General features: G+C 45.9%; 8 protein-coding genes across 8 annotated transcripts; 2 read left to right on the forward strand and 6 right to left on the reverse strand.

The window, feature by feature from the left end:
- Positions 1-360: 360 nt before the first annotated feature.
- V865_001151 (vacuolar protein 8) lies at positions 361-2883 on the forward strand (the record flags this gene model as incomplete). The annotated part of the gene is made up of 11 exons (XM_066224974.1): positions 361-382; positions 467-553; positions 626-862; positions 936-1058; positions 1129-1251; positions 1317-1439; positions 1504-1632; positions 1696-2070; positions 2135-2257; positions 2313-2431; positions 2494-2883. 11 exons carry the CDS (start codon positions 361-363, stop codon positions 2881-2883), a joined length of 1851 nt encoding a protein of 616 aa, XP_066081071.1.
- Positions 2884-3545: 662 nt separating this feature from the next.
- On the reverse strand, positions 3546-4230 carry V865_001152 (uncharacterized protein; the record flags this gene model as incomplete). The annotated part of the gene is made up of 2 exons (XM_066224975.1): positions 3546-3920; positions 3982-4230. The coding sequence occupies 2 exons, from the start codon at positions 4228-4230 to the stop codon at positions 3546-3548; spliced, it is 624 nt and encodes a 207-aa protein (XP_066081072.1).
- A 1345-nt stretch (positions 4231-5575) lies between these two features.
- On the reverse strand, positions 5576-7219 carry V865_001153 (uncharacterized protein; the record flags this gene model as incomplete). The annotated part of the gene is made up of 3 exons (XM_066224976.1): positions 5576-6181; positions 6251-6914; positions 7035-7219. 3 exons carry the CDS (start codon positions 7217-7219, stop codon positions 5576-5578), a joined length of 1455 nt encoding a protein of 484 aa, XP_066081073.1.
- Positions 7220-7748: 529 nt separating this feature from the next.
- Positions 7749-9143, forward strand: V865_001154 (uncharacterized protein; the record flags this gene model as incomplete). Its single annotated transcript, XM_066224977.1, has 7 exons — positions 7749-7884; positions 7967-8001; positions 8071-8142; positions 8205-8320; positions 8381-8490; positions 8616-8775; positions 8858-9143. The coding sequence occupies 7 exons, from the start codon at positions 7749-7751 to the stop codon at positions 9141-9143; spliced, it is 915 nt and encodes a 304-aa protein (XP_066081074.1).
- A 103-nt stretch (positions 9144-9246) lies between these two features.
- V865_001155 (uncharacterized protein) lies at positions 9247-10634 on the reverse strand (the record flags this gene model as incomplete). The annotated part of the gene is made up of 3 exons (XM_066224978.1): positions 9247-9764; positions 9852-10447; positions 10531-10634. The coding sequence occupies 3 exons, from the start codon at positions 10632-10634 to the stop codon at positions 9247-9249; spliced, it is 1218 nt and encodes a 405-aa protein (XP_066081075.1).
- An 803-nt stretch (positions 10635-11437) lies between these two features.
- Positions 11438-16459, reverse strand: V865_001156 (uncharacterized protein; the record flags this gene model as incomplete). Its single annotated transcript, XM_066224979.1, has 6 exons — positions 11438-11654; positions 11719-12587; positions 12650-14506; positions 14561-15313; positions 15378-16093; positions 16159-16459. The coding sequence occupies 6 exons, from the start codon at positions 16457-16459 to the stop codon at positions 11438-11440; spliced, it is 4713 nt and encodes a 1570-aa protein (XP_066081076.1).
- A 1617-nt stretch (positions 16460-18076) lies between these two features.
- V865_001157 (uncharacterized protein) lies at positions 18077-21468 on the reverse strand (the record flags this gene model as incomplete). Its single annotated transcript, XM_066224980.1, has 10 exons — positions 18077-18391; positions 18451-18572; positions 18631-18957; positions 19019-19217; positions 19273-19446; positions 19507-19563; positions 19616-19786; positions 19846-19966; positions 20035-20174; positions 20251-21468. The coding sequence occupies 10 exons, from the start codon at positions 21466-21468 to the stop codon at positions 18077-18079; spliced, it is 2844 nt and encodes a 947-aa protein (XP_066081077.1).
- Positions 21469-21999: 531 nt separating this feature from the next.
- Positions 22000-27791, reverse strand: V865_001158 (uncharacterized protein; the record flags this gene model as incomplete). Its single annotated transcript, XM_066224981.1, has 24 exons — positions 22000-22126; positions 22202-22490; positions 22549-22676; positions 22734-22954; positions 23008-23124; positions 23176-23454; positions 23520-23756; positions 23817-23990; positions 24047-24159; positions 24215-24404; positions 24465-24806; positions 24866-25030; positions 25083-25301; positions 25362-25677; positions 25729-25822; positions 25873-26284; positions 26335-26529; positions 26585-26667; positions 26720-26817; positions 26876-27021; positions 27076-27145; positions 27205-27317; positions 27370-27582; positions 27648-27791. 24 exons carry the CDS (start codon positions 27789-27791, stop codon positions 22000-22002), a joined length of 4485 nt encoding a protein of 1494 aa, XP_066081078.1.
- Between the last annotated feature and the right edge of the window lie 101 nt (positions 27792-27892).

Genomic DNA, 27892 nt, shown 5'->3' on the forward strand with positions numbered 1-27892 from the left:
TTTGTTGTTGCGTTGATGGTCGATGGCTCTCACTCTCATGCATCAAGATTACACGTCCAGATAACCAGCACTCTACAGTCAAGTCGCACTAATCACCATACATACATCCAGCTTCCCTTCGGTCCTCCGACATACCGCTCCGTCAACATCAGACGGCTTTGCTGGCCTCTTCAGACAGACAAAATAGACTGGAACACGGCTAAGAACCAACTTGACCTCAAACCTCCTTTATACTCGATCATCGACGTCACGGTCCCACTTCTTCTCAGCCGCTAGGGTTCAATTCATCCAACACATTCTCACCCTCAGTCATTCACTCCTCTCATCTTCTTCACCTCACATAAAATCCTATAACGCAAGATGGGTGGTGTGAGCAGTTGCTGTGAGTACATCCTCATCCATACATTAGGTACCAAGAGATCATGCACGGTCACACTGACGCATATCATTTATCTTACGTATACAGGCGGACCTAGACGAAAGAACAACTATGAACCATTATTACTTGAGAATGAAAGAGAGGCAGTAGCAGACTTGCTACAGTACTTAGAGAGTGAGTCATATATCATCTGCGCATACATACACACAAGTCGATTGACGTGTTGATTTTCGTGTTACGATTTAGACCGTTCCACCACCAATTTTTTTTCCGGCTCACCATTAGCGGCTTTAACAACCTTGTCATTCTCTGATAATGTGGACCTACAAAGATCAGCGGCATTGGCGTTCGCAGAGATAACTGAGAAAGAAGTTAGAGAAGTTGGTAGAGATACTTTAGATCCTGTTTTGTACCTTTTGACAAGTCACGATCATGAGGTGCAAAGGGCTGCTAGTGCTGCCTTGGGCAATTTGGCTGTGAACGGTGAGTGATAAGTCAGCTTTTGTGACATGCGTCTTCTTCGGAGTGAAGCTGATGTATCAATCGAACTTAATAGCTGAAAACAAGTTATTGATCGTCTCCCTCGGTGGACTAGAACCCCTCATCAGACAGATGTTGTCATCAAACGTAGAAGTTCAATGTAATGCCGTAGGATGTATAACTAACTTGGCTACTCATGGTCAGTTCGAATGGTTTTCCAACTCCATTCCATTGAGATCACAGAGCTGACGAAGATGATGTATACGCAGATGAGAACAAAACCCAAATCGCTAAATCGGGAGCTTTGATCCCTTTGACTAGATTGGCTAAATCAAAGGATATGAGAGTACAGAGGAACGCTACGGGTGCTTTGTTGAACATGACTCATTCAGGTCAGTTGGCAACGGGAGAGGACTGTCACCGTGAGCGTAGCTGAACGTTTATTTGTGTGTCACAGACGAAAATCGACAACAGCTTGTCGCAGCTGGAGCTATCCCCGTGTTGGTCAGCTTGCTCAACTCGCCTGATACCGATGTGCAATATTACTGTACTACTGCATTGAGTAACATCGCTGTAGACGGTAAGTCAGCTGAGTAATATGGACGCAATGAGCTATCCGAGCTGACGTGCATGTAACATTGCAGGTACAAACCGAAAACGATTGGCAGCATCTGAGCCTAAATTAGTACAAAGTCTCGTTCAGCTCATGGATAGTCAAAGTTTGAAGGTACAATGTCAAGCTGCTTTGGCACTTCGAAACCTTGCTAGTGATGGTGCGTTAGCTTACATCTACTCCCATGCTATCTTGAAGCTAATTGAACGATTTACATGAACAGAAAAATACCAACTCGAAATCGTCAAATTCGATGGACTCAAACCACTCCTTCGGCTACTTCACTCCTCCTACCTTCCCTTGATCCTTTCAGCCGCCGCGTGTGTCCGGAACGTTTCCATTCACCCAGCCAACGAATCGCCAATAATTGACTCAGGCTTCTTACAACCCTTAATCGAGTTGTTATCATTCGATGAGAATGAGGAAGTACAATGTCATGCAATCTCAACTCTGCGAAACTTGGCTGCTTCAAGTGAAAGGAACAAGGGCGCGATTGTGGAAGCTGGTGCAGTAGAGAGGATCAAGGAATTGGTGTTGACGGTGCCATTGGCGGTTCAAAGTGAAATGACAGCCTGTGTTGCTGTTCTGGCTCTTAGTGGTGAGTCTGATCATATATGAAATATCGCGCTAGAAACACTAGCTAACCATTTAACCCTTTATAGACGATCTCAAACCTCAGTTGCTTGAGATGGGTATCTGCGAAGTCCTCATCCCTCTCACCAATTCCTCCAGCGTGGAAGTTCAAGGTAACTCCGCTGCAGCACTGGGTAACCTGTCCTCCAAAGGTGAGTTGGCCAATCATGATTGCAATCAAGACAACAGCTGACGCCATTGATGCAGCCGCTGAGGACTATGCACCGTTCAATGCCGTATGGAACAAACCCGATGGAGGTTTACATGCGTACTTGGTCAGATTCTTGAGTAGCGCCGATATAACTTTCCAACATATCGCTGTATGGGTGAGTACGACTTGGTTACCTTTCAATGAAGCCATCCTGTACTGACATCTCCCTTTTCCCAGACTATTGTCCAGCTTCTTGAAGCGGAAGATGACCAATTAACCAACAACATCCGATCCTCACCTATCCTCATGTCTTCTATCCGACAACTCGCAGCTTCGCCACCACCTTCACGGGGAGGTCGAGGAATCAACGAGGTCTCTCAAGGATCAGAGGGAGAAGAGGATTACGAAGATGATGGACTGGATGGTGAAGGTGAAGGTGAAATTGCTACTCTTGCACGAAGGATCTTGGATCTGACCGAAGATGGAGCGAGGGATATCAACGATGGATCTCATTTCTCGACTCACCATCAAGGTGAGAATTCGACGTCGGGAGTAGCGGGTAGTTTAGGTAGTGAACATGCTGCGTTGAGAGCTAGTGTGCATAGGGCCTTGAGTGGAGGTCATTGAAAAAGGAAAAGGAAAATCTCTCAACGGATGGACTTCCATTCAAAGATAAATGCGAAGATTCGCTAGTCAAGTGGGCCACGATGAGATTAGGGATTGGGACGACATGATCCTCAACTGAACCAAAAGTATCATCAACAGTGATGGGATCGACGACTGAATGATTCCTTATTCAAGTATTTTTTTTTTTCAAGTGTATCATGTATTTGTAATCTACCCTTTCCAAAAACGTATTACCATACATAGTACAGTACGAGTGAAGTATCACCTAACATTATTCCACCAATATGTACGATTTTTCGCAAATGACTTATACCCAAAATGCGAGCGACAAAGACACATCCGATAAGGTGGTCGTAAATACGTGCGTGATCAGAATATATTGAAGATGTGTATGACTGAAGTGAATTTGGATTTGACGTTTTCTCATTTTATGATGATTTAATTATCATTATGCATTTGATGCAAACCAGGTTTAAAGCAGCCCCCCGGCAAAAGATACGGATGTTAAGGGCTCAGAAATCCCTTCTATGGTGGAAGAACTTGTTTAGGGTTGGAACTGGTTGAGGTTGGTGGCTTATCATGGGATATTCATAAGTACATTTATCATAGCAGAATGACATCCGTCTGTTTCCTCGTATATGCACCGAGGTTCGACTCAATACTCAAGCGATTGTCAATTGACGCTCTCGTAATGCTGAATGTGGCAGGAAGGGCTCAATGGCTGAGAGATCGTAAGTATCGAGTTCATCCTCGTGGTACTCCTTCCTGAGGACGCTCAAAGCATATTCCAGAGGATCTTGATTTCGCATAGGTTCCGATACGGTTGGTCCAGGATCTGAACTCCCGGTCGCAGCGCATGCTCTAGCTTTTGACTTATCAGCGACAGATTGGATATTCTTATTGATCAAAAGGTCTTCTCCCTCTGCAAGTAGCTCAGAGGGTTGTAGTTGACCTCGGCACGCTGAAGGTGTATTTCCCCATAATAACTTTCCATCTGACATCGATTCATCGACAGCCAATGGGTTTTGTGGGAAGTGCTTGAGATGATTCTCCGATCCTTAGCCATCCAACAAAAAACAGATTCGTTTCGCCTTATACCTTGACTTGCTCTTCGATCAAACCTTCCCCGACTTCCTTCTGATATTCAGGCGGTACTTGTTGGCATAAGCTGGTGGGCTCGAAGACAGTTACTTGATGGACAGTGCGCATTACTGCTCGAAGAGATCCCCGAGCCTCCTTCCGTTTGATAAATATCGGCAGAGCCTCTGTCGCACCGAAACTACGGGCAGAAAAGGTGGCCAATTGGAATGATTTCACGACATCTCGTGCTCTTCGGGCTTCAGACATGGCTCTGAGCACTTGGTAATAGTCCCTGGCGAGTTTGGGATGCCTTTCCCTGGCCTCCGTGAGAGACCTTTCGAGTCGATCTACATCCTGATTGGACAACTTATCGATGTCTTGAGGATGTGAGATCTATACACTGAGAATCGCTGCCACGGCGGAGTAATCGTCTTCGATTATGGCGGATGTCATTGGACTGCCATAAAGCAGCATCTGTTAATGTGGCTCAGTCAGCTATATGCTCACAGGGCCTTGTTCCGCTCCCTCGGAGCGATCATACATGAATGCAAGCGTGAGACTATGAGGATTGTGAATCTCTCTACCCCAATGACAGTGAGCATCAGCTCTGCAGAACCGATAAACATAAGCTGACAGACTCAATCATCGTCATTTATCATTTCCCCATAGGTCCTGGTAGAGCTGCATTTGGTCTTACCATACTCATCAAGGAAGTTTATGTTGTTCATTTCCAATTTTCTCCTTGTCTCCTCTGACCGGTCGAAGGCGTTTGAGTAGGGGTACAGATCTGAAAATTGCTTCAGAACACCTCCGCGACTGAGACTTTCGGGGTACGAGCTATTCTCGAGTGATACTTGAGGACATAACTTTTAGTAGATAATGAATGACTTTTAGATGAATCAGTATTATATAAAGTGAAAGTCCTCTCCCTAAGTATGTGGGTAATGAATTATCATTTTTACTGAGAGCGTGGGCAAATCATGCAGACTGATATACCTAACAGCTTCAGCTTCCATAGGCTCCTAACATGAACATGACTGTCCTTTGAGATCCCAGAAGCCCGTATCTTGTTTTGAAGACACTTCGCAAACCGAAGATTCATGCAACGTCATTTCGCTTGAACATAAGCGACTGTGTGGCTGGCCTGTGGTGGTGCTTCTTCAGGCTCTTCATGGAGGAGATCCTCGGGGAGGATGTGTTTTGGTGAGGATCTTAGAAGACAATCACATCGTTCAAAAGCATCAACAAGGCCCAGACCGACATTTAGCAAGACGATGTAGTTCTACTGTACTGTACTGTACCTGGTGCAAAATATGCGACATCGTGGAAAAAAATCGCGATTGGTCGGTTGAAATCAGCGTCGATTTATCATGTGTTGCGAGTGAGACGGCCGCAGTTGAAGAGATTAGTCATTGCAACAGTTCATAAAATGACCATTATGAAGGCTTAGATATGTCGCTCTGGCAGAATGATCGTGTACAGCACAGCGTCGTAGAATGACTCGCCGTATATACATAAAATAGCCCGAGCATGCTATATTGAATGAATATGTACGGAAAAAGTGTGCTAGAACCGTAAAAGCGAGGGAAGATTATCCAGCTACATCAAAAGGTCAATGACTGAATCTCTCCTTGTATTCAGCGAGAGCTGGGGCTGGGAGCATATCGACTATTTGCTGTTCAGTGAGGTCCGCTATGTTTTGTCCTCCTTCTTGTCTGATCTGGTTTATAGCGTAATCAAAATATGACTGCTCTGCATAAGTTTCAGCGTGAGTGGCGGAATTGTTCCCTGCCTGACGGGCTTCTTCCAGTATTTTTGAGCCAAAGCCTGCTAGGATGGTGTTTACCTTCCGCTTTAGACCAGGATACTCCGCGATGCACTGCGAGTATTCCAACGCATCCAGACTGGCTTTATTCTTCTCCACCTGGGTCCGCGCGACGTCATCGAAGAACGACTGAACGTCTCGATCATCTACAGTGAGAAACTCACTGGGTCTAGGCCATATTCTATCTGAACTCTTGGTATATTTTGTGGTAGCGGTCAACGTGGCATTCACTTCGTCCATGTAATCGTCAGACATCATATCTGCCACTCTGTTTGCTGGCAAGTTCTTGCCAGTCGCCGCTTGAGCGAGGACGAGGTTGAAAGTCCACTCCCCAAACCGCTTGTCACGCTCGCTGTTTTGGTAAAAGTCTTGAGCGGCGGAAGAAAAGCCGCGCTGGATCAGTGAAGAGCAGGATGAGTACTTAGCACTAGCATCTGAGAATTAAACAACCATGTCACTCACCTCAGCGAAATATGACATGATCGCATCAGGGTCCCTTTGAGCATCACTTCGTAAGACTGTATCTTCAAGTTTTTTGAGCCCATTCTTGATGATTTCGAAGTCAGGACCGAGATACTCGGGAGTCACTGAGAATGCGGAGATAGTACCAGCACGTTGACTTGCATTAAGCTTGCTCTTAAGTCTCTGGCGGACATTTCTGTCTGGAATGAACGAAGGGATCCCCGGTAGCTCCTTGAGCATGGGAGATTGCTCCAAGCTCAAGTTGAAGCTACCCGTCTCTTCTTGGCTGTGCATAGCAGCGGTAATGGCAGTCTTGGCTTTGTCAAAATTTCTACTCACGGTTCCATGGCGGTTACCTGCTCTGTCACAACCGGAGATAAGAGCGGTGGCACTCTCCTTGGTCAGTCTCTGTAGAGGTCGCTCCGTCGTACTGTTGGGATCGTTGGGACCTTGGCTCAGTGCTTGCATAAGGAGTATCGTACGGAGCGCATCACGGTCTTTTACAGTAGAGGCACTTGTGAGTGCTGGTCCATGTACCCTGAATCGTTGGTCTGCAGTGTTGCCGTTGGAGTCGTGAGTCTGACCAGTGAGAAGGACAGACAAGCTACCATCTTGGTGAAATTGGTCGACAATGAAATAGGCTCTTCCCGGTGCTGTGATCTGCCTGTTTAATGTGACAAGGAATGATAAGCCAAAGTGGATCTCCTTGATCATGGACCAAGCTAACAGCCAGCCATGGTGACACAGGACAAATCGAATCAAAAAGACTATGAAGTTGACTTACTCGACCTCAGAAATGATAGTTCCCAAAGTTCGTCTACCGATCTTTGTGTCACCATGTTGATTGAGAAAGCGTTTCATAGCTCTTGATTCACTTCCAGTGCTTCTGCCATCATGATAAGGGATCGCATTGTATAGCTCAGCGATAGGGACTGTAGGAACCTCGCTTCTTCCAGATGACTCTGCCATTATTATCTATGTCCAATTTTGCGCGACGACGATAAATATGACTAAAGTTATACAAACGGACTGTTGCAAATGTGAGTAGGCCTCGAGCGACGACGAAGGTAGCTTTTATAGCCGTGGGCTTACAACCTAGAGTCATTCTTGAGTCAGCGGGCTTCGAGTTGGGATAAAGGATGTAAGTACGAGATTTTCGAAGCAGACCAAGCCTCGCTTAGCGGCACAAAAGAAAGTAAAGCGAGCAAAGTCACTTCGAGTACCTGGACTACACGTACAGAGCGTGATCATAAGCCCGCCCACCGATGCTTGCTACGAAACACATCCGGTCAATGTACAAAGACGCTCTGACAAGTTTTGTTCGATCTCGTCCCTTTGATACTGGGTGGAGGAACCTCGGGTAAGTGCCACAGCCACGAATGAACATTTCTCGTGAATGACTTCATATCTCACCGTGAACGACGGAATATAACTAACAGAGCATGATCATCAACAACCTCTCTCTTGTCTTCCTGCCTTCGTCCTTTGACAAAATACGATGACACCGCCTTCAGCATTCTTCCCCACCCTGCTCACCTTTCATATATTTCCCTTTCATGCACCTATAACCCTGTACGTCCTCGACGCCCCTTTCGGAAGGTTCGCAAGTAAGACTTCGAACTTGAATGTGAATGGTACGTTTGGTTTAGGTCTGAAACGATCTGGTTAGATCATGCTTCCGATGCTGTGCATATGCTGAGCTACTGGTGTGCTTAGGTAACATAGCTTGGGCAGTGGCTGAGCTGGTCTCGGTAAGTTTAAGCTCTTGCAAAAACAAGATGAAGAGGAGCTACTCATCCCGATTGATCGACGTCAAATAGCCATTGACTTTCGCAACGACTTTACTCGTCAATCCACACCCCACATTGAATCATCCGGCAAGAGTCCTCGCAGTGAGTATCACAACTAGGCTTGGCATTGCACAACAAGCTCATTGACGAGATGGTGATCGTAGGGATTATATTTCGCTCATTATGCTCATCGAGCAATCATCTCTCCCTTGGTACTTTCCCCTAAAAGGTCACCGTTGCATGTACTGGTAGCCTTAGCGATGGGTCTGTTCAACCTATGGTAGGTTTTTTCACAATACTCTGGACCTTTCATGGTGTATTGACTGATATGGTGTGATAGTAATGGCTATCTGATCGCTATGGGCCTGGCGTTCTATCCACCTCAGGCAGAAATCGATTGGAAGTTCTGGGCAACAGTTGGAGGATGGGCTATAGGGTTTATGGGGAATGGTGAGTACCTTTAAAGGATTAACACTTCCCGCTTGAACCTGGTGTCATTAAAGTGGGAAGTGCAACCCTCGTAGAAGGTCTATCATTCCTCTGACATCAGCTGATTCCTCCCAAACGATCTCTAGTATATCACGATGAAGTGCTTAACGACCTTCGACGACCTCCATCCGAGCGACTAGTGATATCCCATCTACCTGAAGATGACGATCCAAAATCAGGTAGATACAAAGTACCTAGAGGAGGTTTATATAAATACGTTTCATTCCCAAATTATCTGTGTGAATGGTAAGTGGGTTCCTGTCATTCTGTGTTGAACGGGTTTGAACCAGTCTAAGCCGATAGACTCGTATATCATGTGTGTACCTAGGCTCGAATGGACATGTTTCGCTCTTGCAGCCACGTCCTCTTCCACAGTCCTGCTCCCACTTCCTCCTCTATCGACTCTCCGACTCCAAGCGGGCTTACGAGGTAGTATAGTCAAATTAATAGCTAAAACATGGTGGCCACCTTATCTTCTTCATCCCACTTGGATGTTCGTCCTCGCAGAGATCACCTCGATGTTACCTAGAGCATTAAGGGGTCATGGGTGGTATGAAGAGAAATTTGATAATTATCCAAAAGAGAGGAAAGCCGTTATCCCTGGGATTTTATGAATCACGTACCATGTGTCATCGTAAGGTGGAAATGTAATATAGCATATAATGATTGGGATTACAGTACAATGCATTGGTACGAAGTACATGTTTAATTACATCTCTACATCTCTACGATGACTGGTGCATATTCACCTTCTTCTGACTCTTCATCGTCATCGTTATTCTGACCTACGCGATCTATCGACAAGTCGCCGATTTCCCATCCCCATGGCTTACCAGCTCCCTTCAACTTGGTCCAAGAAGATCCTATCTTTTCCCTCGCATTCTCATCCCACTTGTCCGAATCCTTGGATATTGATATCGCTACGCTCAGATTCTTCCGCATAGAATCAATTTGATCAAGGTAGAAGACATCCAACTCAGGTAACTCGGTATCGAACGTACCCTCCGGTATAGCTTGTATCTGACTTGCTAGCGTATCAACGAGCGATACAAACGTTTCTTGTACTTTCTTTTGGGAAGCAGATGATGATAAATATTCTGAAGGATTGGAGAGAAAAGCTGTTGATTGACAGAGTAAAGTGAGGATTCGTTTGTACACTAGTAAAGCAGAGTATGAAGAAAGGTATAGGAGGAGGATAAAGGAGAGTTGGAGTTGTGAGATGAGTTTGATTGGATCTAGAATGAAAAAGATCAGCCATGAATATGGTATGATAGACAATCATATTCGAAACGTATATCTCAAGATAGTTGTTGATGACTCACCTCCTCCTAAATGTTTCTCGACGACATTCCCCAACAACCAACTCTTATCTATAGAGTATCTCGTTACTTCTTCACCTATCGCACCATCTCTCCAGCTTTTCTTCAAGTTGAATCTAACAAAATTCAACTTATCACCATTTTCACCTGTATTATTTTCATTCTCTTTATTGGTGATTCCTTTCCTACGATCTATCGAATCGTCCTCTTCACCTTCTACTTCTATCAACCCATTGATCACCCTGTTGTTCCGTCCTATCATTTGTATGATCGTCTCTTCGGTTATATGTGAAGTGAGGGATTTCCAACGCTCGAGATGATCAAATGGGTAAGGAGCCATCTCCCCATCGAGGGATTTCAACCTGTCGTCCGAGATTACCACATATTGTTGTATCTCGGTATGTTCAGATTGAGGATCATATCGTATGACGAACCGTTCTTTCGGTTTAGTATACCTTATGAGACCAGATCGAATGGGTATACCCGCAGGACCCGCAGGATTGGTGGAAGAAGAAGAAGAAGAAGAGGGTGACCAAGCGATTAGGTGTATACCTGGTGGGAGGAACTTGATACCACTGAATTTACGTATAATGTTGATACTGTTCTTTCAACTATATCATCAGTATGTTCAGCTTGACCTCATGTAGACGAGACAGGAGTGTGATGTATTGTTTGAACTTACCTCCCATCGATACCAAATTCACTACCTTCTGATAATCCATCAAACACCAGAAATCCACCTGCTGACCATAATGCTTGAGCTTGTTCCGATGTGAGCTGATTCATGTTGATGAGATGTTATCTTAATAAATAGGTATGAATGAGTGCCCAAACAAGTATACATACAACCGTACAATGATGCAAGTAATCGAAATTTCCAGTTGACAGTCAGTCATTCAATTCAGACTTACTTGTTCCTCCACTTTCACCCCCGATCATCTCACTTTGCAACGAATGATGATGGAACCAAGTGAATCATTCCGTGTAAGCCGGCATTATGTCGCAATATCATATGCATCCCATTATATCATCGTACCCACACCTATACCTGAGACCAAAGAAACCCAACGCTATATGTCAGAGAAAGAGATACCATCTGAGATCTACCTCCCCAGGACAGACCTAATGACAGTGTTATTCCCTTCCCTTACAACACAGTGAGGGTGATCAATTATAGGAGAAGATATGGTAATTGGTAGATGATAGGAAGTACATTGTTTGTGTATTCAAAGTGAGAATTCTATGAGGCTTTGAGATATTCATTATCTGAGCTTCCTATTCGGAAAGAGAAAGAGAAGAATTAGAAATAGGAAGTAGAAAGGAATATCATATATCAGAGATGTGAAAACGTGAAGAACCAAATTAAATAGGAGAAATAACGGATATAATGAGAAACCCAAAGATCTTATGCGGTATACATTTTGGTCTATACCATTATGAGTTCAAGATGTATTGAAGAGAGAACATGCTATGATGCGTCGAATCTAGAATTTTGACCCGATTTGCGTGAAAAGATATTGTCTATGCCGGTTATTGGAGATCGAGAAGGAAGAAAAGCGATTCGAGGAGTCTAGGTGATTTACTGTCGATCAAGCCGATGCTTCCTCCTCTGCTACTTGAGCAAGAGCCTTTTCGAATTTCTGCTTAGGCGTTATCTTCGGTTCTCCATAGACGTCAATCTTATCTCCCAAAGCGCTGATCTCTTCAGGCGACAATGATAGAGGTCGTATTAGGAATCCAATCGCCTTGTAGGCCGAAGGGAAATCTAACGAATCATCATCTAGCGAAGGCATTCTAGCCTCGACACTGAGAAATGAGTTAGAATGGTCAGCACAAGCGTATTCTGACACACGTAAGCTCGTTAACTCACGCAGTCCTCAACACATCAGTCGTAACGACATTAGCTTCCAAAGCAGCTTTCCATCCCTTAGCCACGACCTTGGCGTCCTTCTCTTTTGCAATCCTAAAGACATCTTCCAACAACCTCTCAGCCAAGAGGTGTCTTCGGATCTCAGGTAACGTCCTGAAGTATTCGGCGATATCCTCTGGATCCCTCGAACCTCCTTGATCTTTCTCACCCCACAATTCCTTCATGTCAGAAGCGATCTTGGTCTTGGCACCAGCCTCGGTCAATTCCTTAGGAGCGGCAGGTTCAGCAGGAGTCTCTTCTTCCTCTTCCTCTTCTTCTTCCTCATCACCCTCGCCCTCACCTTCACCTTCACCAGGTAGAGGTTTCGTTCGAGGAGCTAACTGAAGTTTCTTTCTCTGAGGAGCATTGTCACCGGCATCAGCACTACCTCTTCTACCCTCAGCAGGAGAAGGTTCGGTAGCGTCGTTAAGAGCGGAGAACATGTTGGCGGAGGAAGGTTGTCGGGAGAGTGGAGGAGTGACAGTACCAGCAGCACCGGCTTTACCCTTTCGGGCGAACACACTCGAAGGTCCGAAAGTAGGTGCAGAGGGCATACCGGTGGAAGAAATATTTCGACCAATGTTGGAGAAGTCCGCTGGTCGACCGAGTCCTGCTCGAGGGTTGGCAGAAACAGATTGCCATTCTCCTGGCTGAGGTCCATCCCGTGATCGACCGGCTCTTGATCCACCTCGAGAGATCGATCCCTGAGATACTTGAGCAGCAGCAGCAGCTTTCTCTTCCGCAGCTTGTTGGTGGATCTCGGCGATGGTCATGACTCCCGCTTGCTTGTTTCTCGACTTCCATTTGGCCTTTCTCAAATCCATGATGTCCTAGCGTACACATAAATTATGTTAGCTCAGCAAGTTTTGGAAAGAGAGATATGAAAACTCACCATAACCATAAACTTGATTCGCGAGGAGATCGATTCACTGTTAACAACTTGGTTTAATCTCTCGAACACAGTGTTCATATTATCAGGAGCAGCTTCGTCATAAGCTTCACCAATGGTTGAGAGAAGTTTACAGGTCGATTCGATATCTTCTTCATCCGGATCGGTGACGTTACCGAGTAATCGGATGAGACATTGTCTGATGACACCTTTGGAGACCATTTCCAATTTGTATAATTCACCGATCAACTGGACCAAACCTAATCCTCTTCTCTTGGCTTTCTGAGCAGCGTAGTACTCATCAGACATCATGACAGCCTCGGTTTCACCCTCAGCACCACCTTCTTTCTCTTGTGCTTCTTGGTCTTTCTTCTGTTTGGCCAATCTTTCTTTATCTTCTTCAGATTTGGCAGCAGCAGCTACAGCAGTATCTTCTCTGGCCTTCCACCCATTCTCGAAATCCATCTGACATCGACCAAGCAAGTATTTTCTGAACAATACACCACCGGAAGTAGGTTTACCTTCAAGTACCTCAGTGACGTTGGGGTCAAGTTCCACCATCAACAATCGACAGAGCTTAGCGTACATGGCAGACCAGTGAGCTTCATCGGTAGCTTTCTCGAAGATAAGCTTGATGACGAGTTTCAATGTCATACCGTTAGTCTCATTCTGAGACTTGTTGGCCCATTCGAGAATCTGTTTGGAGATACCATCGAACTTCTCTTCGGTAAGCTTGTTGAGCAATGATTTGACCTTACGTTCAATGAACGCTGGTGATCCTTCATCATCACCTCCGAGTCTGGTTCTGGTCCAAGCGTTACCTGAGACCTGTAATGGTGGAGGAGCAGGTTCTTGAGACAAGCTTGCTCGAGGTTCCTGAGGAGCTCGCTTGGTACCACGTTGACTACCTCGACTAGCACCCGATCGGGAAGTGGATGGACCCATAGAAGGGAGACCAGCCATTCCTGGCATTCCAGGACCACCTTGAGATGGTGATCGACCCATTGAACCAGCTCTGAGAGTAGCTTGGTATCGTTGTTCGCTGGTGGTACCTCTTAGAGATCCAGATCCAGACCCGAATTGACCCATACCGAAAGATCCCATACCTTGCCCTGGGAAAGCGGGTCTGTTGAGACCACCGATACCAAGACCAGTTGGCGCACCACTGACACTTCGACTGGAAGGACCCGTAGAGTTTCGTCCACCTCTTGATCCTCGACTACCAAATCCACTTGAGGCATCGGCTTCAAGACCGATTTCTTCGAGAGGAGGTAAGCTTTCAGGCTTCTCTCGACACACACCCATGAATTGCATCAGGAAGTCTCGGTCGTATCTGAATTTACCAGGCTCAGCACCGACGTTGAGCTGAGGTTGAGGAGATTTCATTGAGCCGGGATAGACGATAGATGAGAGATCTTCAATGGGTTTGGCGGTGTTGAGAGCTGATTGAGAGGCACTAGGGGATTCGTCGGCAAGAGATGGTGAGGAAGGTTTGAGATCGAGAGCGGAAGGTGGGGGTCTTCTGGCACCGTTGATAGCAGCGACAGGTTTGGCAGGGAGACCAGGACCCAAAGCGGGAGAAGCGAGAGGAGAGGATGGTGTTGAGGCGGCGGGGGTCATGAGAGCTCGTCGTTGTTCGTCTGCTTTCTCTCTGGCTTCTTGAGCGGCAGCATGTGCAGCAGCCTTCTCTTGTTCGGCCTTCTCAGAGTGTTCTCTGAGAGCTTTAGCGTTGGCCTCCTTCTCAGCCGCGGCCTTTTCAGCGGCGGCTTGTTCGGCGGCAAATGCTTCTTCCAGTTTCTTCTTCTCAGCTTCGGCAGCAGCCTTTTCTTTGTTTTCAGCTTCCGCCTTCTCCTTTTCGGCCTGAAACCATGATCAGTTAGTAGCCATGATTGATGTGATAAAGAGATCACTCACCTTCTCAGCTGCCTCCTTAGCTTTTCGTTCCTCTTCCTCCTTGGCTTTCTTCTCTCTTCGTTCCTGCCTCTCCTTCTCCTCCTTCTCTTCCGTCAACCTGATCTTCTCTTTAGCAGCTTCCTCGGCTAATCGTAGCTTCTTCTGCTCCTCAGATTCGATTCTGACAACGACTGGTAAAGCGAGTTTCTTCTTAGGAGCTTCCTGCTGTGGCTCACTTCCTAGTTCTGGTGTACCCGCACCACTCGATGGAGCCGGTGAGGTCTTAGCTTTGACGGCAGCTTCAGCCTTGAGATCTAAGGCAGATCCATCCGGACGAGAGATCTTGATGGCGGCAGTGGTCCGTCTAGGTGTGAATGTGGGTGCAGAGCCAGATAGGTGAGGAGGGAAGCCAGGAGTTGAGGGGCTTTGAGCCTGTTGAGGTGTAAAGGTGGGAGGCATAGGTCGTTGAGGTGTCACAGGGATGGAAGAGGCAGAAGCGTTTGAGGGAGTAGGTTGATGACCGCTCATAAGAGATGGAGGTCGAGTAGGGGGCGTGGGAACGGGACTGGCACCACCACTACTGGGGAGGCCAGCGGAAGGTGGCATGGGTGATTGGGAAGGGGGAAGTTGGCCCTGGGCAGCTCGAGGAGACATTGGTCCAGCTTGTTGTTGAGCTGGGTTGTATCCAACACTGTTGTACTGCTGATTCTGAGGATGTTGCTGAGGAGCCCACTGTTGGTTGTACTGCTGCTGCTCGTATGGGTTGTATCCCTGCTAGAGGTGGACGCGAGAATTAGCCTCGTCATCCCTTTTATCAAGAAGAGAACACCAAACTTACGTAGTAGTTCTGTTGAGGGTATTGCATCATTGGGTAACCTGGACCTTGGGGACCAGGATGCATACCATAAGCTCCCATTCCACCTGGACCCATCATCATACCCGGTCTGGGCATACCCTGAGGACCAACACCATTAGGTCTGACTTGGGCTTGCTGGGGAGGCATACCACCTTGTTGAGGGGGTCGGAAACCTTGTTGGACATGGGTAGGTGCAGATGGGTTGAACTGGTTGGGTGGGATAGCTTGGTTCAATACAGGTGATCGTTGTTGGTTGGGGAGACCGCTAACGGGTGGACGGAGGTGGGGAGTACCGGTGTAGGGTGAGTTTGGAAGACCATTTGGTCCAGGTTGGAAACCTGATTGACTCATCGACTGCCTCCTGTCATGTGTAGGGGGTACAGCAGGTTGCTGCTGGGGAGACAAGGTAGAGGGAGCGGGTGCTTGTTGATGGGATTTACCGGCGAAGAGGGAGTGCAGATCAAGGTTCTTTTTGGGTGGAACAGCGCCAGTAGTTGGTGGTGGACTGGTCGAAGATTGAGCACCTAGCGAGCTCATCCTTTTAGTCTTGACTGCAGCAGAGTCATTGGAGGCATCGGCGTCTATCGAACCGAATGATTTGACAGCATCGGAGAGGTGAGCACCGGTCGTTGAGGGAGCAGCCGGAGATGAGGACAGCATGGGGTTGGGGTGATCGACAGTACCAAAAGCAATGTTACCTATCGACAACATATCCAATCAGATGATGCGACATGCCGTTTCGCCGAAAAGAATCGATACTCACCTCGTTTGATATCCATACCACCTCCGACTAGCATGCTACTTTTCCTACTATGTCCACCACCTGCGATCGGCACTGGGTTGGGACCATTTGAGGCTGAAGATTGGTTATTCACTCCATTGGGTAAAGAGGAATTTGATTGAGCAGGGGTGTTACTTCCTGAAGCTGGGTTGGAGGGGACAGGTGTCGAGGTAGCAGAAGCGGTTGGAGGTCCACGAGACCAGGCGGAAGAAGCGGACGTGGACGTCGAAGCCGAAGCTTTGCCTGAAGCTTGATTGACGTTTGCTGTGGTAGTTTTGCTCATTGACGATAATACGTATTCGACTTTTTTCTGCCTTTGAATTTGGTTTTATTCAAAGACAAAAAAGATAAAAAGAAGTTCAGGTCGTGAGATGCTTTTTTTAAGGTTGGAAGTCGTGAGAGCGGGAGAAGAAAAGTCGTAATATTTGAATGATATGATAAGTGACTTGACTTTTGATTTTGTTCTGTTCACGGACGAGAATAAAGGGAAGGACGGTATTTGAAGAATCTATCGGAATGGTATGGTATATATGATATCAGCAAACAGAGGTAAGATCGGGATGGAAAAAAGGTTTTATTTCAGTTTGTCAATGATCCATTCATGAACAATACTACTCACACGTTCTTCTTGATATTCTATGTATGCTAAAGTGTCCTTACGAACCAAGTCCTTTATATATATGAGGATGCTGATGCTGATCAGACAAGAGTCGATACGATGATCTTGTCTCTTGACTTTTCTTTTTTGAGTTGAGTGGTGATGACGAGAACAGAGGTACTCGGTCCTGTCTCAATCTTCTTTTTTTGATGGTAGACTACGTGAAGCTATCCTTGTGGTATAAGGATGAGCTATGCAGTGCTATGTTGAGAGTGAACCCAAACGAAGAGTAGTGATGATAGACCCTTTTCTTGATGGAAAGAGTCCGTTATAGTGAGATATAACGATGATGGAGATGGAGAGGAGATGAAAGTGAAAAAGTGATACAGCAGCAGTAGTGATATTACATGAAAGGGAAGGGTGCGGTCCAGGGTCCAGTATACTATGGTGGGTGGCAATTTTACTAGGACGACACGCGGAGTTTGCGGAGAAATGGGAACAAACTGCCATACTGAAAAATGACATAACCGACTAAGTTAAAAGAGATGCATACCAATGGCCAGATGACGAACCATAAGCCATCAATTCAATTTGATGATGCTGGTATAGCAGAGGGCAATACCGATCACTGACAGCTGATGTTGATGTTGATCTCCATCAACTTGAGATGCCAAGGCAGTGCGAGTACACTAGCACATACACGAAATACACACACACACACACACAACTTGCTAAGTAAGTTACAAGTAGGTTCATCTACCTCGTGGCATGGACATTACGCAACAGCAGATTGCCACAATCCAATTCAGTTCGCTATACATGATCTTCATATCCTCAAACAACGTTCAGCCCGCTATGCAGGTGTTGAGCATATCAAATCGATACGACACTATACGACAGCACATTTACGACTACACATTCTATACATCATATCTCGTGTGATCCAATCCATCTATATATCATCTGCTGGTCGTTTATCACGGAAATGCAAATGGAACGGAAATACTGCTAGGTGCTTGACGATTGATAACGATTAACGATGACGAATAGTTTACGAAAACCAACGAAAATTGGGGGATGACACAGTTGATATCTGAAGCTTGGTATCAATCGAAAAAATCTTTTTGCTGTGCCTGTACGAGTATCCTGTTTTACTACCTTCGATATGCTACTGGGTCATTGTTTGATACATACACACAATATAGATAGTGATCACAGATGTAAGTATTGATAAATATCGCACATCTCTCCAAAATAGATTAGATAGTACTCGTATGTTTATAAATGAGATAGTATTCATCCTCAAATCAAATCTCTGATCATCGCTTCCAGATCGTCCAAAGCCCCTTGGATATCTTGCATCTCACCTTCATCCTCATCCTCATCACTTACTTGCTCTTCATTCTGCGCTGTCGCACTATTAGACATCAATAGTCGTTTGAGGTTCTGGTGTAATTCATATTTCAATCCTCTCAATGAAGCTCTCAATCCCTCCAATTTCTCACGTCTCGACCCTCCAGGTAATGATTTGATATCCGGTTCCCGTACCTTGTCGAGGGATGATATGAACTTGGTGATTACCAATGCCAAGTATCCGGCGACGGCCTTGGCGAATATCTATAGTATCTCGTCAGTAACCTTATTTGATCTCATGGATTGTATCAATGCTAACTTACACTCCTGTCATTATCTGAATATTCGGAGTACAGATTAGAAAGATGATGAGTCAGAGACAGTGTATCGAGACAATGGCATTTTCGTAAACATCCGTATTTTCCTTTACAGCTCGAGTGGATCACTGTTTCCCGAAATCAGCTACTAGTCATTTTATCGAACTCGTACTCAGCATAGCTCACTTGTGCTAGCTATCATTTTGATAGACTCGTCACCCGACCGGATACATTGGATCAACACCGCCAGAACAGTAAGTAGGAAATCTTCCAAGAGACCAGAAGTCGAAACACCCTGCGTCTCCATGTCGACATCAATTTCTGTTTGTTGACTTTGTTCTTCGTTCTCGTTATTTGACGGGCGAGCTCCAGGAAGGAAATGTTCACGTTGGAGTATCAATCGTGCTAAACTCGTTGCCCCACCTTGTACTTGTATGATTTGCGCGGCCCATTCGGGCGAGGTATCGGTGACCACGAGAAGCAGTTGAAGAGATTGGAGGACGCAGCGTGAAGCTATATGTACCGCTGTCAGCGCATCGTGGTAGTAGGGTAACATATTAGATTTGAGACTTGCTGTTGACCGAGACATCTTCTTCATTCAAGACCAGACTACTGCATGCAATGATGATGATCGTGAGATCCTCGATTAGGTCTTTATGTCCTTGTTGCAGCTCATGCGGACGGTCATCGGCGTTACTCAAGGTGTGAGCGATGATCTGGAGTAGCGCATAAACATGATCGAAATCAGGTAGATTTTCCGCCGGTAGTAGATCCTGTATAGCCTCATAAGCACCAGAAGCCGACAAAGGCCAAGAAGAAGACACTTACTAAACCTTTCTCGTTAAGATCAAACCTATCGACAAGTATTTTGACTTCAGACCTCAAACTCTTTGTCACCTTCTCAAATACATGAGCATCTTCAACGGCCGGACTCGAGTCCTTCAGCAAACTCGATTGATAAATATCGCCAAGTACGGTAGAAGCGAGCAGCCGTGTGCTTGGCTGGATGGATCACATAGACGATCAGTCGGAAGCCATTGCATTGAGTATCAGTGGACTTACGGTGACTGATGAGGATGCTGATCGCATCGAGGCGAAAATGCGTCGTATTTTCTGTATCTTCTCAAATTGTCAGTCCCTTCCTGATGTATCGAGTTCGACAACCACTCACCGAGCTGTTGGCTTTCCCTTTAACATTCCCATCGAGCGGTCCATTCCTGACCTTCAGATTTCTCAACAACAGATCCAATACCTTTTCGGCATCATTCAATAATATATGTTCGATCCCAAAATTTGATTGCTGTAGGGTCTCTAGAAATAGCATACATATAGTTTCCATAGCCTGAAGTTTGTACATATCGTTAGCATCAATTTGAATGTACAGTTGAAACTCATACCGACCAAATCAGGTTCTTCCCCTCTAGCTTCCATGAAACTCTCCCAAACTTTCTCCACTTGACCGCATATATTCATTTTAGCCAACCAGCTCTCATCTTGCATATTGTCCAGAATATCGATGGCACTGTATGATCGCAAAATCATATGAGCTGCCTGTTAAACATGATTTTCAGGTTACTAAGCTAAGCTCACCTAGTCCTCTTGAATGACATTCCCATACTTGTATCGGTGATTCCCTCTATCAAACAAGATAGTTCATCCATGAACCTTCTGTTCTCCCCTTTAGATCTCATATCTGATACAGCTTGCGGTGCTCTTGCCAACAGTAGCTCCTACCGAGCACGACGGTCACATCAATTGGATTACGATTACATTCTTGACCCGAGAATAGCTAGCAAGAAAACTCACGGCCATGAGATTACCAGAACCATTTTGCGTCTCATCATTATCAGTTTCGTACTTCTTTCTCAACTCTGCATAACTAGCTTCAGGAGCAGTCTCTTCTACACCCAAATCTTCCCTTGATACATTCGCTATATCCAAATTCACTTGAGATACTTCAGCTAACATCGATCGTTTTCCGCCATACGTCCTTTTGGCTCTTCCTCCTGAACCACCACCACTACCACTTGCCACTCGTACAGGCATTGTCGCCGAGCTTGTGTGATCTGCACCTCGTGGTGATGAACGTGAGGGTGATTCTGGCATGGATTGAGTACGTAGAAGTGATTTTGAAGGTGTTGTAGGAGCCTGTTGAGTTTGCTGAGCAGGTGAATGGGTCATTGATCCTCCGAAAGAACTCTTATCATCCTCATCAACACCTTGTTCTTCTTTGGTCCGTTTGGACGGACTAATCGGCACTGAAGTCATACTCTGACTCTTCGTTAACATCCTCCTCATCCCCCCTGGTCTGCCCATTTTCGGTCGGTTGGTGACATCAAGCGTGCCAGGCGAAGTGGATTTACCAGGTGACTCGAAATAATCTTTCCTTGGTGAAACAGCCGAAAATAGATCTTCGTAAGCCGATGGTGATCCTTGAGGTGTATTCGTTCGAGAGAGTGATCTGAGTTTTCGGGGTGGGGTGGAAGGTGCTCTAGCGTCGGGTGGTAAAGGTGGAGAAGATGATGGCGGGTGAATATCGACCGTAGGAGCCGAACGTTTTGATTGCTCTTTCGATTTCGGTCTATTGCTTGGAGGGGTCGAAGTGGGAATGATATTGGTAGATCTGGATTTCTTGATTGGTGGGGGCGAAGGTGAGGGTGTCCTACTTCCCGAAGGGGATGAAGGTAGACTACGAGCTGACGTGAGTTTCCTATCGCCAGAAGACCTCGAGATTCGACTTTGAGGTGAGTTATCACTATGTGTGTCCACCAGCGATATTCCTTCCTTGACTTTCTTTGATATGGGAGATCCATCCTTGATCACTGCCTTCCCTTTGGTGCTATTAGAAGCAGACCCATATGCGATCTCCTCATCACTATCATCCGTATCCTCCCCTAGAGCTTCGGCCTTTCTTTTCTCCCTGATGATCGATGCTTTTCGAGAATACGTCTTTCGGGCAGACAAGCTGGTCGAGCGGGTGATACTTACAGGAGAAGAGGGAATAGGAGAGGATGATGTGGTCATGGCGATTGGGGAATGATATTGATGAGAAGGATATGACCAGAACCGAGGTGACGAGAGATACAGAAGCAAAGTGAGTTTAGGTGATCTCCTATCAAATAGTCATCAGCTCTTCGAACTGCATTTGATACGATTAGCTCACCAGGATTCTGCCGCTTTCGCTTCTGGTGAGACTCAAGAAGGAGTGTTGTATCATTGCTTGACATCACATCAGAGAGGAGAGAAAGGAAGAGGAACAACATCAATTGGAATCCGGCTCTGACATTAACTCGAGAGGGCCCCACAAACCAAACAGCAGAGAGAGTTCCCCCACTCGGCGACTTCCGCCTCAACTCGGAGAGTCGAACAAAGCCATCTTCACAATATGAAGTTCACGAACAGCGTCCATCATCATCATAATTCACATATAATCATATCATATCATATCGTAATATACAGAAACTATACACTCTCTAAATTATCTTGTATCATGCAGAAAACCCGGAAACAACCCATACCAGAAAACTCAAATCACCAGTCATCTATCATCGACATCTAATCCGAATCATCGTCCAAATCAGACATCTCGATATAAGCAGGTTTCTTGGTCGCTCCCCTGCCTGCTCTGGCAGCTGGTTTCTTGGGAGCGACAGGTGAAGCCTCATAGTCATCTACTAGCATCCTACAATCATTCGAGGTTCAGATCAGCTAATTATCGACGAATGAGTCGGACATCAAGTGGAAATCCGAAACTTACGAGTCATTGAATTCAGATTCAGATTCAGATTCAGATTCAGATTCTTCTTTGACTTTCTTAGCCTTTGCTGCAGGTGCCTTCTTGGCTTTAGTAGCGGCAGCAGGTTTAGATGGTAGTATATCTGCATCTGAATCCTCAGATATAGCTGCTGCCTTCTTTTTGGGTGGAGCTTTGGCTTTTGGCTTGATTGGCGCGCTATCTGAATCATCGTCGATCACTGATATCGTTGCCTTAGGTTTGGCTTTGGATGCCGCCGCAGTAGAGGCTTTAGGAGCAGGGATGGTGTACACTATCACAGATCCGAATGTCAATCATTGGTTGGCATGATGAATGCGAGCTGCACTCACTATCGTCATCGGAATCATCGAGCTCCATCTTAGTCTCAATCTTAGCTTTGGGTTTAGCAGCAGCTTTAGCTGCAGCTGCCTTCTTAGCAGGAGGCTTGACGTCCACACCGTCTTCTGAGACATTGGTACTGCCATGATAAAATTAGCGTCGTCCTCTAAAGGCAGTGAGGGGTCTAGTAGCTTACCTGTCCCGCTTGGATGGAGACGTCTTGACAGGTGAGGCCTTGGCAGCAGCGGCCTTAGGCTTCGCCCTTGGTTTGGTCGCGACTTTAGGTTTGAAATCATCCTCGTCATCATCGGTGTCTTCACCTGCAGCTCTCTTCTTCTTCTTCTGAGCAGCTTTGATGGCGCCTTTGGTCTTGGGTTTCAAGCCTTTCAGAGCGAGAGCATCGTTTTCCATTAAAATCTATGAACTTGGTTAGTTTGTGGACCTTGCCCCATCAGATCGATAATACTTACATTCCACTCTTCGAGGAACTTGTCCAAATCGGTGTTCCAGATATCCTGAGGAGATAGCTTGAGAAGCTCGATGAGCTCTCCTTCTTTAGCATCTCTTTCGGCAAGAAGTTTGTTGACCTGGTCTCGATTATCAGCTGATGTAAGATCAGTAACATTAAAACAACATACCTTCTCCACCGTCAAACTCCAGATAGCCATACCCAACAAGTAATCATAGTCGCTGGCCATGCCCTCGTCTTCTTCGTCAAGAGCTGCTTCAGTTTCCCCAGCATCTTTAGCTTGGACCTTTTTAGGGAAAGGTCGGAATTTCAAAGCTCTAAGCTCATCGACGATGACAGCTTTCTTCTTGTTGTTGACATTGAGTTCTTTAGAGATGATCATCTGAACGAATCGAGCTTGATTGGAAAGCCTTTCGAATTGCTTGTTCAGCTCGTCGGCGAGCCATTGCTATGGGGGAGGGGCCTTCGTTAATACTGTATCTCGTCCCACCAAACCCCACTAATGCCACTCACCTTTCGCAGACCATAGTATTCTAGACGCTTTCCGTAGAAGTCGGACAAAATCTCTTCGGCGGAAGTATATTTCCTGATCTTTCCATTAAGATCGAAACACACCATATTACCCGTGCTGAGCGTCGTGGTCATCTTGAATCGCTTGTCGAGACCTTCTGCCTCGGCAGCTTTCATGTTGGCTTCGTTCAAGTGCAATTTGAAGTGGACTGTAGATTCGGTATGGTGTTCTTCGTAGTCCTAAGAACGTATAGTGTCAGCAATGTACAGCCGGGAAATACGTTCAAGGCCTTGGCTCACCTTGATGGTAGCAGGGACTTTATCCGTACCAGTGGTCATCTCTTCGATCATCTCCTTGAAATCTTGAGTCCATTTTCGGATGGGCAATTCAGTAATCTCGATAGTCTTGTCGTCAATCTTCTCAATGATACCGCTGACCTTGTACTTGTCCTGCTCAATTCGCTCGATTGAGCCCTACACCTGTGTGTCAGTACTGTCGTGGATATGAGACCTCTTGAAAATCTACTTACCTTGAAGCCTCGGAACCAAGGGTTCATCTTCTCCTGCTCTTCACCTCGCATCAATCGGCGCAAGTTTTCAACAATTTCGATTGGGTTGAAGTTGGGGATAGAAGTACTCCATCCTTTAGTGTATTTAGGTCAGCTGATGTATTCTATTGGAATGGTAGTTAAGCTTACCAGTTCCGATACCATCAGCACCGTTGATCAAGACCAAAGGAACGGTAGGAAGGTAGTAATCTGGCTCGATACTCATACCTTCTTCGATAAGGTAGTTGAGCAAGCCTTCGTCAGCGGGATGGAAGATTGCTCTAGTCATTCGAGGGATAGCAGTGTAGATATAACGAGGACTGGCAGCGTCTTTACCACCCTGTTATATTGGAGTTATCAGCTTGTGTCACATGAAGCGAGGGCACTCTCTTTCACTTACTGAAAGACGTGTACCGAATTGACCGTTTGGAGAAAGCAAGTTGATGTTGTTACTTCCGACAAATGTCTGTGCCAGACCAACAATGGTAGATGCCAAGGATTGTTCACCATGATGGTATGCGGTTTTTTCAGAAACGTAACCGACTAACTGAGCCACCTTGATTTCTTTGGTAAGGTTTCGCTTGAAAGTGGCAAACATGACTTTACGTTGACCAGGTTTCAAACCGTCTGCGACAGATGGGATCGATCGTAAGTTATCGGCCATCGAGAAAAGAATAAGTTCCTTGTTGACGAAATCAGAAATGGGGACGACATCGATATCGTGGTCAAGGAAAGTACCAGGCTAAGCATTATATATTCAGTCTAACATCCCCAGCATGAGAAGACGAACCGCAAGCTCACCTTGAACTGTCGGAGCCATTCTTTTCGATCATCCGCTTTCTTCTTGTTAAACGCCATGTCAATCAAGCCTCGATCCTCGTCCTTCAGGGTATCGAAGGCGAGTCGATGTCGGTCGAGATCAGCGAAGTATTTCTGGGCATCTTTCGAGTCACTCGTACCCAGACCCTATATCCATTGATCAGCTCGCAGCTTATTAGCTCAGACCGAGGAAACATACCTTGTAATACTTAGATTCCCAACCTCGACCATCGTTATTGGCAGCTTTCCATTCCTCGTACTGAGGCATGGTGTAGAAGGTGTGCTCTTGTTTACCTTTCCATACTTTTACGATAGGAGTGATAAACTCCAAAAGGAAGTTGGGGATTCTTAGAAGAGATGGGTAGAAGTGGTCTAGGAAGTTGATCAAAAGACCTTTGATATGTGAACCATCATGATCCTACGTGGGGTGTGGGTTAGCCCATGCAAATGCGTTCATCGTGATGGTCCGGAAACTCACCTGATCAGTCATAATCATCAAGTGACCATAACGTAGACTATCGGTCGAAGTATAAGTCTCTTTGTGTTTGAGACCGAGGATTTGACGGATATGTTGAAGCTCCACATTCTTGATGATTTGATCGTGACCGGCTTCTCGCACGTTCAGTAATTTACCTCGCAATGGGAAGACTCCATATTCGTCACGTCCAACTACGGCTAACCCAGACACAGCCAATGCTTTGGCGGAATCTCCTTCTGTCAAGATCAGGGTACAGTTTTTGGCGTTTCGGCCACCAGCGTGGTTCGCATCTTCCAGCTTGACGATACCACCGACTCTGCGAGTTCATCAGCGAATTTTCTTACTCAACCTTATACCGTTCACTCACCGACTTCGCTTAGCACCGTCGGTCTTCTTCATGATCTGATCTTGCTTGAATCGAGCCCAGCTGAGCACGTTGTCGATGATACCGGTTTTGGCCACTAAGTACTATGTCAGCTGAATTTCCCACTTCGCATATCGCTGAGCTTACCTTTCTTGATGAAATCTTCCGAAAGGTCACATTTACTTCCAAAAGCAGACGATTTGAGAGTCAAATTCTCTTTTGTCTGAGAGTCAAAAGCGGGATTTTCGACCAAGGCATTGACGAAGATCCACATGTGATTTTTGACCTGGAAGGGTTTGACCGGAGCAGCCTTGTTCTTCTTTTTGATCTGTTCCAACAGCTTATTGGCGAGCTGAGTGGAGACCATATCGACGTGTGTACCACCTTTTGTAGTAGCAATGGAGTTTGCGAAAGAGACTTGTTTCATTTCCCCTTCGGATAGCGTGAAAGCAATTTCCCATCGTTTATTGACGGCCTCGTAGACGAGAGGAGGCTTGTTCATAGCCGCACCTTCGGCGGATGTGGATGCACTAGCGGAGTTGACGTACATTTCGACGTACTACATGATGTTGTCAGCGAGATTCATGGATGTTCGTTATCGAAACCTACCTGCTTGAAACCTTTAATTTTCAGTCTTTCGTCGTTCAAAAATACCTTGATATCCTTGACTGTACCAGCCATATCATATACTCGCTTCATCAATAAAGCATTGGTATCGTCATCGATCCGAGTCATACCAAATCGAGGTAGATCAGGAGTGAAGGTGATCCTGGTCCATTCTTCGCCTTTTTTGTTCTCGGTTATCTGCGGGATCGTCGGTCAGCTACTTGATTTTTATCGATCCAAAAACAGTATTTACCTTAGGCGTGCCTTTCTTGTCCATATTGTTCGAGAAGACTTGCTTGTACTTCTGACCGTTGACCTTGTCGGCGGTTTCGACGACTATGAAGACTTCAGTACAATTGCAGACATGCTGGGATAGTATGGGACTCACTGAACTCGGTAGAATAGATGTTGGCTAACTTGGCACCGTAACCGTTACGACCACCAGTCAACTTCTTCTGATCATCATCGAAGTTACTACCCGCTAGTCTATGATAGGATTTAGAGTCAGCGAAAGTTGTGGCGGCAGCTTGAGTTGGGAACCTACAAATGACCAAAGATAAGTTCCGGGATCATGACACCTTCCTTCTTGTGCATTTCTACTGGAATACCTTTACCGTTGTTATAGACGGAGATGGTGTTCTTCTCTCGGTCGATAGTAACTTTGATGGAATCCATGGTAGGATCGTTGATCTATGCCAGTGGAGTCAGATTCTGCGTGACATAAAGTGGATATTGATGACTTACCTTGTTGTCCGCAGCATTCACTAGAATCTCATCAAAGATCTTGAGGAAACCAGGTACAAAGGTAATATCTCTGTTTGTGCCTCGTCAGCTATTCTAACATAACTGTTGGGGGCGGACAGCGATGCTCACCTGTAGATCATACCCTTTGACTCTTCGTCAAAGACCCACATCTTCTGAGAAATAGCTTCCACCGAACCGATATACGTATCTGGACGTTTCAAGACGTGTTCTCGTTGGGACAGCTAAACAATGTGTGAGCTAATTTCCACACCGAAGTCGAGATAGGAAGCTCACCTTTTGATAAACTTCACTCGCACTCTTCTTGTTTGCTGGTACAGCGGCACTTGGTCCAGCACCCAGATCTTCGTCAACTTCTTCTACGACTTTTGCTTTTGCTTTTACAGGGGAATTCTCCATATCAAAGTCATCTTCTGAGATAGAATCATTTGGTAGATTCTTAGAAGCTAGAGGAGTCTTCTTGGTGGTAGCTTTCTTAGCTGCTGGTGCCTTTGAGTCATATCTCACATCAGCTTATCATTCCTTTATTGTTCGGGACAGGGAGGAAAACTCACTTTGGGTGCTTTGGGAGCGGCTGCTTTCTTAGCAGGGGCTTTCTTCTCTGCTGCAGGCTTCTTGGCTTTGGCGGGTTGGATGTACCCCTCGGATTCACTTCCCCCATCATCCATGATGAAGCCTTCAGATTCACTGTCTGACATGGTGATTGAGCGGTCGGTCGGTCGAGTGGTGAGATATCGGAAGTGAGTGTGTCTTGCTGTGGGTGGTGGTAGTGAAGGTGGTTGGAGCGATTGACAAAGTC

Source organism: Kwoniella europaea, chromosome 1 (assembly GCF_036810445.1).
Source record: "Kwoniella europaea PYCC6329 chromosome 1, complete sequence".
Classification (NCBI taxonomy): domain Eukaryota; kingdom Fungi; phylum Basidiomycota; class Tremellomycetes; order Tremellales; family Cryptococcaceae; genus Kwoniella; species Kwoniella europaea.